This window comes from Chiloscyllium punctatum, chromosome 9, assembly GCF_047496795.1.
Source record: "Chiloscyllium punctatum isolate Juve2018m chromosome 9, sChiPun1.3, whole genome shotgun sequence".
NCBI classification, from domain to species: domain Eukaryota; kingdom Metazoa; phylum Chordata; class Chondrichthyes; order Orectolobiformes; family Hemiscylliidae; genus Chiloscyllium; species Chiloscyllium punctatum.
This window is the reverse complement of record NC_092747.1, coordinates 108,724,478-108,737,800: the sequence shown is the minus strand read 5'-3', so window position 1 is coordinate 108,737,800 and position 13,323 is coordinate 108,724,478. Positions and strand designations below refer to the sequence as shown.

The 13,323-nt window shown below is 39.8% G+C and overlaps 1 protein-coding gene across 1 annotated transcript; it reads right to left on the bottom strand.

The window, feature by feature from the left end:
- Positions 1-1,104: 1,104 nt before the first annotated feature.
- On the bottom strand, positions 1,105-13,026 carry LOC140481580 (ras-related protein Rap-2a). Its single transcript, XM_072578012.1, has 2 exons — positions 12,349-13,026; positions 1,105-10,729 (listed from the first exon to the last, which is right to left on the bottom strand). Exons 1-2 carry the CDS (start codon positions 12,481-12,483, stop codon positions 10,313-10,315), a joined length of 552 nt encoding a protein of 183 aa, XP_072434113.1. The 5' UTR covers positions 12,484-13,026; the 3' UTR covers positions 1,105-10,312.
- Between the last annotated feature and the right edge of the window lie 297 nt (positions 13,027-13,323).

Sequence of the window (13,323 nt, the reverse complement as noted above, 5' to 3'; positions counted from 1 at the left end):
CTTGCATTCTCTTCTTCATTTCTCTCCACGAGTTCACTCCTCCCACAAACCCCAAATTCTGAAATGCCTCTTTTTCACTGCAAAGTTCTCTATTTAAATAAAAAGCAAATTTAGTCTGTTTCTCAACTAAGATGGATTTTGAACATCAATATTTGGAAACAAGCATGTGCCATAGGTCAGTGATGGGAAAACAAATGCAGATTTCTACCCCAAATCTCCTTCATTCCTTTCCCAATTTTCAGTCTTACTTTAAATCAAATGCTCATAAATTACAGATTTGCATCTGATGCCTCAGAGCAAGTGTATGATTTGCAGAAAATCCTCAAAGCATTTCAGCGATAATTTGCAGATTGCACCTCAATTTCTAGATAAAACAGCTCACTTGCATTAGATGACCTGGGAATAATGAGTGATTAAATGCAAAATATCCACAGCTTTGCTCAAACTCCATTCAAAAGCATATTGCTGCAGAATTTCAGGCACTGTCAAAGCTTAACAGAATAAATGTCAAAAAGTATCCTAGCAAATATCTGCTTATATATAGCTAAGTATCTGCACTTTCACTCCTCCCAAAGCAGAATATTTCTAAACGGGTGGGAGATTGTATTTATGTCCAAAAGGATCTAGGTATCCTTGCTCATAAGGCATTGAAAGCTAGCATGTAGGAGTGGCAAACTATTCAGAAGGCAGAGGCAAGAGAATCAAAATACTGAAACAAAGAAGTCTTGTTTCAATTGCACAGAAATGGGGAGATTGAACCTGATGTACTGTATGCACTTCTCATCTCCTTATCCATAGCAAGGTACACTTACAAATGTCATTCCTTCACTGGAGCTGGGTCAAAATTCTGAAGCTCTGTCTATAGCACAGTGGATGAACCAATAACACAAACTGTGCAATTTTAAAGTGGCAGCTCACCGGTACATTCAAGAGCCATGAGGGACAGGAAATATATTTTGTCCTTGGTGCCAAGATCTAATGAACATTAAAAAAATGCTTTGCTGGTTTTCAACGCTTCTATGGCCTGCAATGCTCAAATTCCCAACCTGAAAGGATGAAATTCTTAAAGAACTGTTTATCATAAAGGCACAAAAACAAGTTAGATTTCATTAAATAAAATTTAATTTTGTTAAAATAATTTAAATCCAAATACAGTTGACATGTTTGCATCGAATTATATTTACACTTCTTGCTCAATTCAGAAACAGCAAGGCTACACCACAGTCAATACCTGGTAAAAATGGTGCCATTAAGTATTCAATTGCATTAGTGCTCGACAGCTAACTGCCAAAACATTATGTTTTAATTCACTTCTGGGAAGCGCTGAAAATATACCGATGTTAAAACAAAATTAACAAAAATAAAAATACAGAGAAACAGCTTCAGAAAACCATTAAAGCCAAATGTAATATAAAATAAGTTTTTAAAAATGTCCAAAGAATGGCTGTTTGACCAATAAATCCTTAGTTTTAACAGGAATGCAAACAATTTGATACATTACAGTTAAAACCAACAGAACTCAAAACTAATATGTTAAAGGCAACATTCTTTACCAGAGCAAAATATACAGGTTTAACTTTGAAGCTTTGGTAGTTGAGGCAGCTGGGAGATGCTAAGGGAACAGCTCAACCATTCTCAATAAGATCAAAAATGTTAAAATATTAAGGAGAAAAATGCATTTGGTGAGCCAGCATAGCATTAGTTGTCTTATGGAATCACTTGAAGCAACTCTTTCCATGTACCAGATAGGACATGGTCTAGTAAAGTTTCACATGAATAAATTCCCCCCTCAAATCCCAGAGACTGTTGGAATGAATCTACTGTCAAAAAGTTTCAAAAGTTCGTGTACCTTAACACTTTCACAACATAGTAATATTCCCTCATCCATGATACTTTGGTATGCTAAACATCACATTTGCAAACAGAACTTTTACATCACCACCCTGGTACACTACTACAAAGTTGACATGCACACTAGATCACCAATGGTTTTATATTTAGAAGTTAACATTTTCTCTCCTCCACTGACATCATATTAATGCCACATACTTCACACTACGTGTTATTGCAGTACATCTCTCCATCGCTTTCACAAGTTGCGTCACTCCAGACTACAGGCCTCATACTTGCATTACAACTTTACTGTGGATGTGGCTCCAAATCATTCTAAAGAGTCAGGATGTAATGTGAAGGTGACATGCTATTTTCGTAATGATAGTGATGGTTACCACTAAGTGTGTACACGTCAAAATAAGCAGGCTGGCTCCTGGGTGATCCTACTCCATTAACAAATAAAATGTGTTTTTGATGGGGGGGGGGGGAAGAGAAAGAGAAAGAGGGAAAGTTTGGAAAATGTTGGAAACCCCCACTCCCAAATCTCAAATGGATCTGACATCATAAAAAAAAACGAAGAGTCGCGGGTCTTTACTTGCTTTGCTATAGTAACAGTACAAATCTTTTAATATTGGGCTGCCCACTACTTCTATACTTATACAAAAGTTAAATAATCAGTCATTCTCAGTGGTTTTCAAACCTTTAACAAATGTTTTGCTAGTTCATAAAACAATCGAATTGCAAAATTGGAAATGGGTCAGAACTGCAAAGCAAATAAAATACACAGAGCTATGCCTACATACTGGCAATGATCACAAGAAAATATTGGACAGAATGCGAATGGGTTCCTACATTAGATAACCTAGATCAACGGAACTGAATACATCTCACTTGCATTAAAATATTTTTTCAAATTTCAGCCAGGTGACTCATATGATCATATATCTACTCCACATATGAACACAGTTAACATACAAGTTGTAAATTACCAACCCAAACCACAGGTGACAATTTTTTCCTCATTACAAAGTGGCCACAGATCAAATTCTAGTAATTTACATCAACAGCATTATTGTGTTGATTTGCAGCTAGTTCTAGTAATGGTTGCAAGGCTTTAAACTCAGAACTGGCAGAATTAACTCAAATTATTTCTACTGCATATATACATAACAAGGCTCATGTGAAATCAGGCAAGGAGAAATACATTACATGCTAAGAAAAGTTACACTGCAGAGTATCAATTCCTGTTTGCATCTGGGAACTTCCAGAAATGTATTTTAGGTGCTCCTCAGAAACTGCAACCCTCCTGTCAATTTTTCTTCTGAAATATTCAGTGTTATAACTGTTTATCCATTTCTAAAAATAAAACAATTGCAGGTCGTCAGATCAAGATCTTTCTATATTACCCTGAGCATACTTATTAAAATGGATGTGCAGACTTTATTTCATAGATTCCCCAGTGTGTGGAAGCAGGCCACTCAGCCTGAGTCCACACTGCTCCTCTGAAAAGCATTCCATCCAGACCGAATCCTACCCTATGCTATCCCTGTAACCCTGCATTCCCCATGATTAACCCACCTAACCTGCACATTGCTGGACACTATGGGGCAATTTAGCACGGCCAGTCGACCTAACCTGCGCATCTTTCGACTGTGGGAGGAAACCCACAGAGACACGGCATGATATGCAAACTCCACACAGACAGTGGCCAGAGAGTGGAATCCAGGTCCCCGGATTCAATTGTGAAACAGTTGTGATTCAGTTGTGAAACAGCAGTACTAACCACTGAGTATTAACCATTTATTGTTTATAAAGATGACAGGGATAGGAGTGGATTAACTAATAATTCGAAGCTGATGAAAAACACTCATGCTCACAATTATCCAGTATTACCAAAACCATCCTATTTCTTACAGAATTTATCCCCAAGCAGCCAAGCACAGTTCCAGGCGTAACAATCTCACTTTGGTAGATTATTGATTTAACCGCCATTTCTAAAGCAGAAAAACTTTGGCTAACACATCATCTTGAGGATATAGTCATACACCATATAAACAGACCCTTCAGTCCAAACAGTCCACGCTGAACATAATCCTAAACTAAACTAGCCCCACCTGCCTTGTCGGGTGCAAATGCGTGCACATTACTACACCCTCCGCCCCCACCCCATTTACCCAGAGGTGCATGTTTAAAAAAGGTCTCCTAGCACTAGTCTAACTGCAGGCATGTTTTTCATGCGTCCTAGCCAACATTAATCCCTCAAACATGTATTTGGTAATTTACAGGTTACAAGCTCCGGTTTCCTCCCACAGTCCAAAGATGTGCAGGTCAGGTGAATTGGCCATGCTAAATTGCCCGTAGTGTTAGGTAAGGGGTAGATGTAGGGGTATGGGTGGGTTGCGCTTCGGCGGGGCGGTGTGGACTTGTTGGGCCGAAGGGCCTGTTTCCACACTGTAAGTAATCTAATCTAATCTAATCGAAACTATTTGCAATAGTGGAAACAATGTAAACGTTCTTCATTTGAAGACATTTGTTGTGGTGCAGATAACATGAAAGGAGCTCTTATGCTTGGAACTTCTCAATCTGCAAGCAGAATATGAACTTGCACCTGAGGTTTCTAGTTCCTTCTTGCAAGTAGGAATTTGGCGAGTATATCAAGTACCCACAATGAGTCCTACTACACCTCTGGTGAACATAGCAACAAAATTACAATAAATTATAAATATCTTGTTGGATCACAGTCTTTCACTTCTACTTTCCCTGAAGACTTCCTCAGTTAGATATTTAATCACACTCCCACCAAAACTCCACGATAGCACCTTAATCTTATCCAAACTTTGCCTTTCCTCCACTAAAGGCCAATAACCAAACTGGTCCTCATTTAACCATGTACTTGGGGATCTTGGACACCCTAGAACTCAGGATAGAAGACTAATAAAATGGGGTATACTACCTTTTGCAGCTTTAAATTTAGATGGTTCCAATTCAATGACTTCATGCAAGGGGAAAACTGTAGCCAACAGAACTTTGCTACTCAAAAAAAAAACAAATGGAGCGGATACCCAAATTCAAGTTAACAGCCTGGCCTGAACAACAGGAACAAGTCAGTTCAGCAGCTTCTGGTAGTTTAACACAGGCGAGACAGTCACACTCATTCCAATATTTTCATATACAATCACTGCCAATATATAGGTACAGCTACACAAGTCCCTATTCAATTTCACTCTTACAAGATTTTAACAGATGTCAAGCTTTGCCCTTAATGTTTATTCACTAGCTGAAGCAGTGATTAAATACAACCTCACTTCATAAAACAAACAAAAAGAAAAAAAATTGGAATTAGATTTGCCTATGAAAAGCTCCCTTTATGCAATCATAAATGATACATTGTCAAAACAACATTTGAGCATACACATTGCATAACTATACTGGAAAACCAACTACACACAAGAAAGCTTCCAGATCTATGAAGTTTTTTATTTTATTATCCTCATTGCTCCAAAAGCAACACCTTCTTTAGAAGAATCAACTACTCCTATACATAGGAAATATACTAAACTTGGGCACAACAGGAGTATAATTACCTCCACACAGCTAACATGACATTAAAGCAGCATTAGGATTTGCATTCAATAAAAATGAATTCATAATTACTCTAACAGACATTTGAAGATAAAAGAACAGTGGTTCTACATTAAAGAATATGTGATGAAGCCAGCCAAGGATTTCATCAGGGTTTTTAGGAATGGGCAATTGGATTTTGGAAGCAGTCCTATAAAGACTTTGTTCTGTGTTCTATTTTATGAAAATAGAAATATTGTTCAAAATCATACAAATATGCTAGAGATCTTGGGGATTTAAACTCAAAAGTATGACTTCAAGAATTTTAACTGTATTAAACTAGACAAACAATGTGGCAACATAGAAGATTCAAATGCAGTATAGTAACTGCATAAAAAAATTTTTATTACAAGAAGTGCTTTGCGATATTGGTGATCCATGATTAGGTACTATATGAAAAGTCACATTTGTTCTTTCACTGGAACAACTGATTGGGAAACATTTAGCTCCCCAATCTGATTCTGAAACAAAAAGTGCCTATTACTGTGTGAAGATGCCTTTATTTCTGTAGTTGTTAAAACTTTTAAAAATTAAGCTGTTTAATACTGTTAAAGTAATGAGACAAGAGGGCTTTTGTGATATTAAGCATTTAGCATAAACAACACATTGCAAGTGTTTCCAAATTTGAAGAGCCTCCTTTGGCTTAAAAGACAGTTAGCCCAACTCACAGGCAGCATGTCAAACTTGAAAAAGATTTGCACGAGGTAATTTGCAATGTCAACCCTCCAGTCAATGAAACAGGTGTTATGCATGTAGTAAAAAGAAATTTATTAGCTCGCCATTAAAATTTGTGCAAACTGATTTAGCACTGGGTAGGAGGGGATCCTCAATAGGAAACATCTAAAACAAGATAGTGAAATCTTGTATTATCTGACTTCAATTGTCCAGAATGAACACAAATCGTCAGTTCCTTTCCTTATCCACTAAATGTATCAGCACAAAATTTAACATTTCCTGGAACCAGTTCCATGTGAAGATCAAAGAATAACTAGTCTCAAAGAAAATCTGTCTGCATTCACAACGGCAATAAAAAAGTTTGCTTTCTTTAAACACACGCACGTTCATGTGAACATGCACAGTATCTGCTTGCAAATCAAATGCTACAGCCCACAACTTCGTTTTACAGCTTAAAATGCAAAGAAAGCAGCATTGAAAAGTTTAGAAGATTCACCATACTAGATTAGTCTTTAATTTCCAGTTAGAAAGAATTGCAAAGAATGTTGCCCACACATACAAATCAGTTTTAAAGGGTCATTAAATATGAAACGAGGCATTGCTGTAAATATCTGAACATTCAGGTAAATAATAAAAACAATGCAAGACACTGTTTGGAAATGTAAACGTAAGCTGATATATAACAAGAGAATAAAATACACCTCCAACGCTTCAACAAAAAGTCTGTACATTATAAAATGAGGTTAAGTTCCCATCATCCTGTTAAAAAAAATCACGCAAACTGGACCTCATTTACTGCACCTTCGGTTTATTGTAATGTACTGGAAATGGAAAATAAACTATTGCAATTCACAAAAATGTCTTTTTAACCTTCTTGGCCTATATAAAAAAAGAGAAACCTGCACCCGTAACTTGCAGCTTTCAAGAAAATCTTTTTGCAACAGTTAAAAGTCACACAATCCACCACATACCACTGAAGATGCAGGATGTAATTTTCATTAAAGAATTGAACAGCTTAAAGTGAAAGAAAACCTTGATCTGGAGAATCAGGTTGTTTTGCTCATGTTGGGTGCGCCCAGTAACATGTTCAGGCTTTCACTTGCACACCATACTTAAAACCCGACATGTGATTTACTCCTTTGGGAATCTTGTCATTAGAAATCTGAATACAAGATGCATCAATTTTACACGTAAGGACTTGTTTCCTCCAAGTGTGTGACAACTTTTATGGATCTGACAAAGGTCCCTTAGTAGGGGTCAACTTTGGAGAAAATGGTCCTCATTTCCACAATTCCAACTGCTGGTTCTAAGCAGTGGCATTTTAAAATAATTAAAATACAAACAATTGCCAGGTATTTCAAAGCAAGCAAAATAAGACTGTAGTGCCCAAAACATTTTGCTACTGTGTTCATTTATTAAACCACTACAGATGCTCCAATGTAAGACTTTAGTAATTATCTGGTGTTCAGCCATGCATTCAGTATATTCTTAGTTCAAAAGATATAAAATGGAAAAAAAAACAAAGTATTTGAGCACCATTCATAAAATAAATTTTTGCCACTTCTGCATCAGGAAATAAGGAAATTGGAGGGATAATTTCTACTAATTTATAAGATTTGATCAATTCAAAGACTTTTCATTTTCACAGACTCAAGCTATAAATTCAATAAATTCTTCAGCGTGCAATATAAGAATCTGAATCTTATTTGTCTGGATTGACTGAAACATGTGATTTAAAAAAAAATTGAGTTCCATGATGTGGAATTTTCAAACCTTCCCAACGTGTTACAGGTGATCTTCAGGTATTCACATCCTCAATTTTCATATATTATCGCACCCATTGAAAAACACTCACTAGAAGACTGAGCCGCTTGTAGGAATGGGAAATAATATTCTTTTCCTCTTCCCACACAGTCTCCGAGGACTATTCCGCAGGAGTCTTTAAACTTGACTGAAGATTTATCTCAACCTCACAGAGGCAACTTTCCTCAATACTTCCTTGTCCTTACCTGCAAGAACAAAGACTGGACAAGGAACTCTCCTCACCTTCTCACTGAAGAAGCACTCAGCGACATGGGTCGTTTAAAATCACAATGGTGAAATGAGGACATTTTATATGGGATAGTCTCCCAACCCCCTACAGCTGGCTAGTGATAGCCGTTGTGCTGATACTTCAGAGTGTCACAGGGATCTACAGCACTGAAAAGGCCCTTTGGCCCATCGTTTCTGCACTGGTCAAAAATAAAAAACTGACTATTCTAATCCCATTCAGCCAGCATTCCATTTCCATGTATTATGGCAGCATAAAAACTACCACTCCCACATTTAGCATCATAAATTTTAATTTGTTCACCTTGCAGGAATAGAAACATATTTTCCTCTGTTCAGCAGGAAGCTGTTTCCTAATTGTTGTGTACCTCTTTCGAAATAAGCTTCAATTTTCTACAGTGAGTCCTGCATTCTTCTTGACCCTATGAGGTATTACGAAAACTCAAAACAGGATGCCATTTTCTCAAATAATCAATATAATAAAATAATCACCTTTCTCAACAGTGGAGAAAAAGAATTAGCCAAATCTGGTCAGTTCGTAAAGCTGCTCATTGTTTTTCAAAAAAAAAAATTGAATTATTGGTTGCTCATTAAATTTATTTTGACAGTTTAAATTTTCTCCACTACATGACAGAAAATAAAAGTCACTTCACTTTCTTCCTTCCCAACATAAAGCAACACAAGAGTACAGAGCAGGGTAACGTCCTATCCACAAAAGAAAAAAAAAGTGAATTAGTCAATTCTTTCCTGTACAATGATCGTCAGTCAGCCACAATACTTCATTGTACTTTGCCCTAGACACTAAGGGAGGAACTTAACACCTATCATTACTTCTGCAGTTTTCACAGAAGTATGCAGTGAATAAAGGTGATGAAATACTGAAGAACAATCCTTGACATTACTGCTCTTGGTTAGACTTTGCGATATAGGAGTTACAAAGGTCCACTGCTTTTTTCCTCTTTGACTCTGAAGAACAGCACAGACTCCTTTCTGTTATAATGTGTTGCATGTTTGCTTGCCCATGAATCCTATTAGGTACAAACAACTGAAGAATTTAGGCTGTTTCTGATTCACTACAGAAGACATGAACTGAGAACTCTCCTCTCCCATTTTAGTTACTGGCTCTCCACTATACAATAAGCATTTTTACTCCTCAGTAACACAATGTAGAAGACTGAAGTTAGATCAATCTGGTGCGGGCATCCTACTTGCATCATAACAACTGCTCCTTTAAAAAAAAATCTTTTTATATAAAATCAGTGCATTTACACAACAGAGAGCAGCCTTAATTCTCAACCTTAAATTTTAGTTTTAAAATTTTCACTACATAATTGGCTCTTTTTTTTGAAGCTGTGTCACACCTCACGTAACTCACTTGTTGCAACCAATCTAAGTCTTTTCTTGCGTTTAAGGGAACCATTATCTTTTTATGGTATGACACAAAGAGCAGCACTGATCATCAATTATAAAGCCCTCTTATCGATATCTTCCCCTTTCACAAACAGCAATATGAGACACTTTAGTTTCACCTGAGTTGGAAAAGGTGAAGACTTCCCAGATCACAACTAATTCAAAGTCCCGCTTTTACCCAAAGCATTAGCTTTGCCTTTAGGACACTGGTCCCCAATTGCATCTTAGTTATAAAGCTCTTGATTTCCTTCCTTCTTTCAAAAACAAAAAAAAAACACAGAACAATCTAATGGGTCTCCTGGGCTAGACGAGGCCAAGATCTCACAGGCAGGAACTAATACGAAGTCTCGTGCTAACCCAAAGTGTTTGTTTTTTCTCCTTATGTTGGACACAGGAAGGGGTCATCAGTTATAAAGCTTCTCATCAAGACACTGCTTTTTATAAAACAACAGTGTGAAATAATCTGGTGGGTCCCCTGACTTAGAAGAGGCAGCAATTTGCCAAATAGTAACTGACTGAATGTTTTGTCATAACCCAAAAGTGCTTTGTTTTGATGCTAGCATATAGGATGAGCACTGAGCAAGTCATAAACCTCTCTTGATATCTGCTGTTTTTATACCCAGCAATAAGAAATAATCTAGTTGCCTCCTAGATCAGAAGAGGTGGTCATCTCCACAGACAGGAACTGACAAAGTTTGTGTGTTTTTGCTGTTCTGAGTGTGTTTTACTGTAGGACACAGGAAGAGCAGCACTGATCCTCCTTGTCAGGTTGTGCAGCATAGTTCATCTGTCTGACGATCTCAGCAAAAAGCTCATCCACCATGGTCTTGCTCTTGGCAGAGGTCTCCATGAAGGGGCAGCCCCATTCCTCAGCTAGGGCCCGGCCCTCAGCACCAGACACCTCTCGCTCGCTCTCCAGGTCCACTTTGTTGCCCACCAGGATGACAGGCACTTTTTCGTAGCGTTTCACACGGATGATTTGGTCACGCATGGGCCTGATATCCTGAAAGGACTGCTGGTTGACTAGGCTGTAAACCAGGATGAAACCCTGGCCATTCTTAATGTACAAATCCCTCATGGAGGCGAACTGCTCAGTGCCTGCAGTGTCCAGAATCTCCAACACCGATGGTGATGAGTCCACCTGTAAAAGAATCACAAAATGCTTACAGCACAGGAGGTGGCTGTTCTCCTCATGCCTGTAAGAGCAATTCACCTTACCCTATTCCTGTAATTCGGACATTTTTCTTTTTAGATAACAAACCTATTCCCCCCTCAGAGACTTCATTGCATCAGAGACTATGCATACCAGTTGCAGCATGATAGCTTTTTTCTTCATATTACAGTTGCTTTTGCCATTCATCTTAAATTTATGGTCTCTGGTTTTTTAACCATTCTGAAAATTAGGACAATTTCTCTCTATCAAACTCCTCTTGGATCTTGGGGACTTCCACAAGGCTATGAAATTCTTCCCAATTTGTCCAATTAACTGATGTCTTTCACTCCTGGAAATCATTCTTATGATTTTTTTTTCTGAACTCAGTCCAATGCTTTCATATCTTTCCTGAAGTGTGGTATACAGAATTTCCTTGAAAATATTCAAAAGTTATTTATATATGTTGGTAAGAGTAAGCAGGAATTGCTTACTGACTTGGCTGATCAGCCATGATCATATTGAATAGTGAAGCAGGATCAAAGGGCTGAATAACTCCTATTAGCTTTATTTCTAAAGATTATTTGTTATTGTACATGAAGTCTCTAATTTTTAACTATATAAACTGACAGCCAGAGCTCAGGGGGTAGTACTCTCACCTCAGATGTTCCACTTGCATGACTCAAGCTCACTAAAAAGCTGACATTTCCACTGCAGTAACAGGGAGTTGGTGCACTATCAGAGGCTAGTTTTCAAATGAGATGTTAAACTAAAGCCCTTCTTTTCTCTCCGGTAGATTTAAATGTTCCCATGTGTACTAATTCGAACAGGTGCAGGGCTGCTCATTCTCATCAGCATTCTGTTCAATATTTATCCCTCAATCAACGTCTCACACAACAGAAAAACAAAAAGTTATTCAGCCATTACCCAAAATCAAACTGTTCAGGAAAGAGAATTCCAAACATAAACAACCCTCAAAGAAAAAAATTGCACATTTTGAATGTAAATGAAACTCTGCCTAGTCTAGACTCCCCTATTTCATCCCTTGTCAAGCCTCTCCAAGATCTTACACATTTCAGTAAACACATCCTTCATTCTTCTCAACTCCAGTAAGCATAGGCCCAATCTGCTCAACCTTTGCATCTGACACAACCTGCATTAGCAAGCCTCCAGGATGACCTGGAGGAACAAAATGTTAGTCTTCTGGGTCCCAGCAGTGAACAAAACCCCCAAAGGAAACGCCGTTAAAGCAAGTTGTGAGCCTTCTGCGCACAGAAGACGTTCCTCTATGATAAACTATGGGGAAAGGAAGTTGAGGGCAAGGTGTCATGTGCTAAAACCTCCAAGGAAAACATCTCAATCACGACTGGCAGCCCTAAAGAGCCCCTCAAAGAATAAATAAGAGTGGCTGCCAAGTGGGACCTGATGGTGCCACAGGAATGCACGTCTCGCTTTCGATGCTGGTTGCCGCTTCCTCAAACCTCTGCTGTCACTCCCAGCTCCTCACCGCCATCACCTCCTCCTACCTCAACAACAAAATGTTAGAAATGGAAGTGGGAAGGCAGGGGAAGAGAGAGAGAGAGAGAGAGACAGACACACACACACACTACCTCGATCTCTTTGCGGTAGAAGTCCTCGATGGTCGGGTCGTACTTCTCGATGAAGGTGCCGGTGACAAACTGCACTGTCAGGGCGGACTTGCCCACGCCGCCGCTGCCCAGCACTACCACCTTGTACTCCCTCATGGCCGCCTCTGCCACACACACACACACACTGCGCCTTTAAGGTGGGGGCGGCGGAGGAGGGGGGGGGGGGGTGTTGTGGGTTTTTTTTTAAAATCGGAGGGCAGGAAATGCGGAGTAAATTAACTTCCCCCTCCTTAAACCCCTTTCTTATTCCACCCCACACTTCTACCTTTTCCTCAGGAGGGGAGGAAAATGAAATAAAAATATAACCCACCCCCTCCTCCTCCCCCCCCCTCCCCGGGAGGGAGACAAAAGGCCGCTCCTCCGCCTCACAGGAAGGTAACGGCAGCGCTCCCTTCCCTCCCCATCTTCTTTCTCTTCATCGAATGTAACGCAGGTTCCTCCTCATTTCGTTTCTCCCCCGCAATCCCTCCCCTTCTCTTCCTTTCCGGCTTTACACCCCCGGAGCTCTCCCATTGCTCGACTCCGCAATCAGCGCCGCCATACTCTTTCGGGCGGGGACCTCTCTCTCTCTCTCTCTGCCGTTTGCAGACTGCTCTCCGTTCGTTCGCTCGGCCGCCCCGCGCAGCCTCCTCACGTGACACGGCCCGGCCGCCGTAGTCGATCGGCCCCGCCTTTCCCACGTCCGTCAGGCCTCCGTGCTCCAATCGCTGCGCCGAGGGTCGTTGGAGGTCCCGCCGTCTACCTCATCGCGCTGACGCACTGGTCCAACCGCCGTCCGTCACACAACCGGCTCGGCCAATCCCAGCCTTAGCCCCGCCCCTTCCCCCACCCCTGACGGCTCTTGAGTTCCCCTCCCTCCGGCCTCTCGACTCTCTCTCCGCCTCCTCCTCACGTCCCAGCACCATGATTTACGTAGATACGCCCACTCCCCGGTAT

Bases quoted from the DNA above. Each gene is read 5' to 3' on its own strand.
- LOC140481580 (XM_072578012.1), bottom strand. From the start codon at position 12,483: ATGAGGGAGTACAAGGTGGTAGTGCTGGGCAGCGGCGGCGTGGGCAAG. The intron at 10,730-12,348 runs GTAGTGTGTGTG...ATTCTTTTACAG, and splicing joins TCTACCGCAAAGAGATCGAG to GTGGACTCATCACCATCGGT.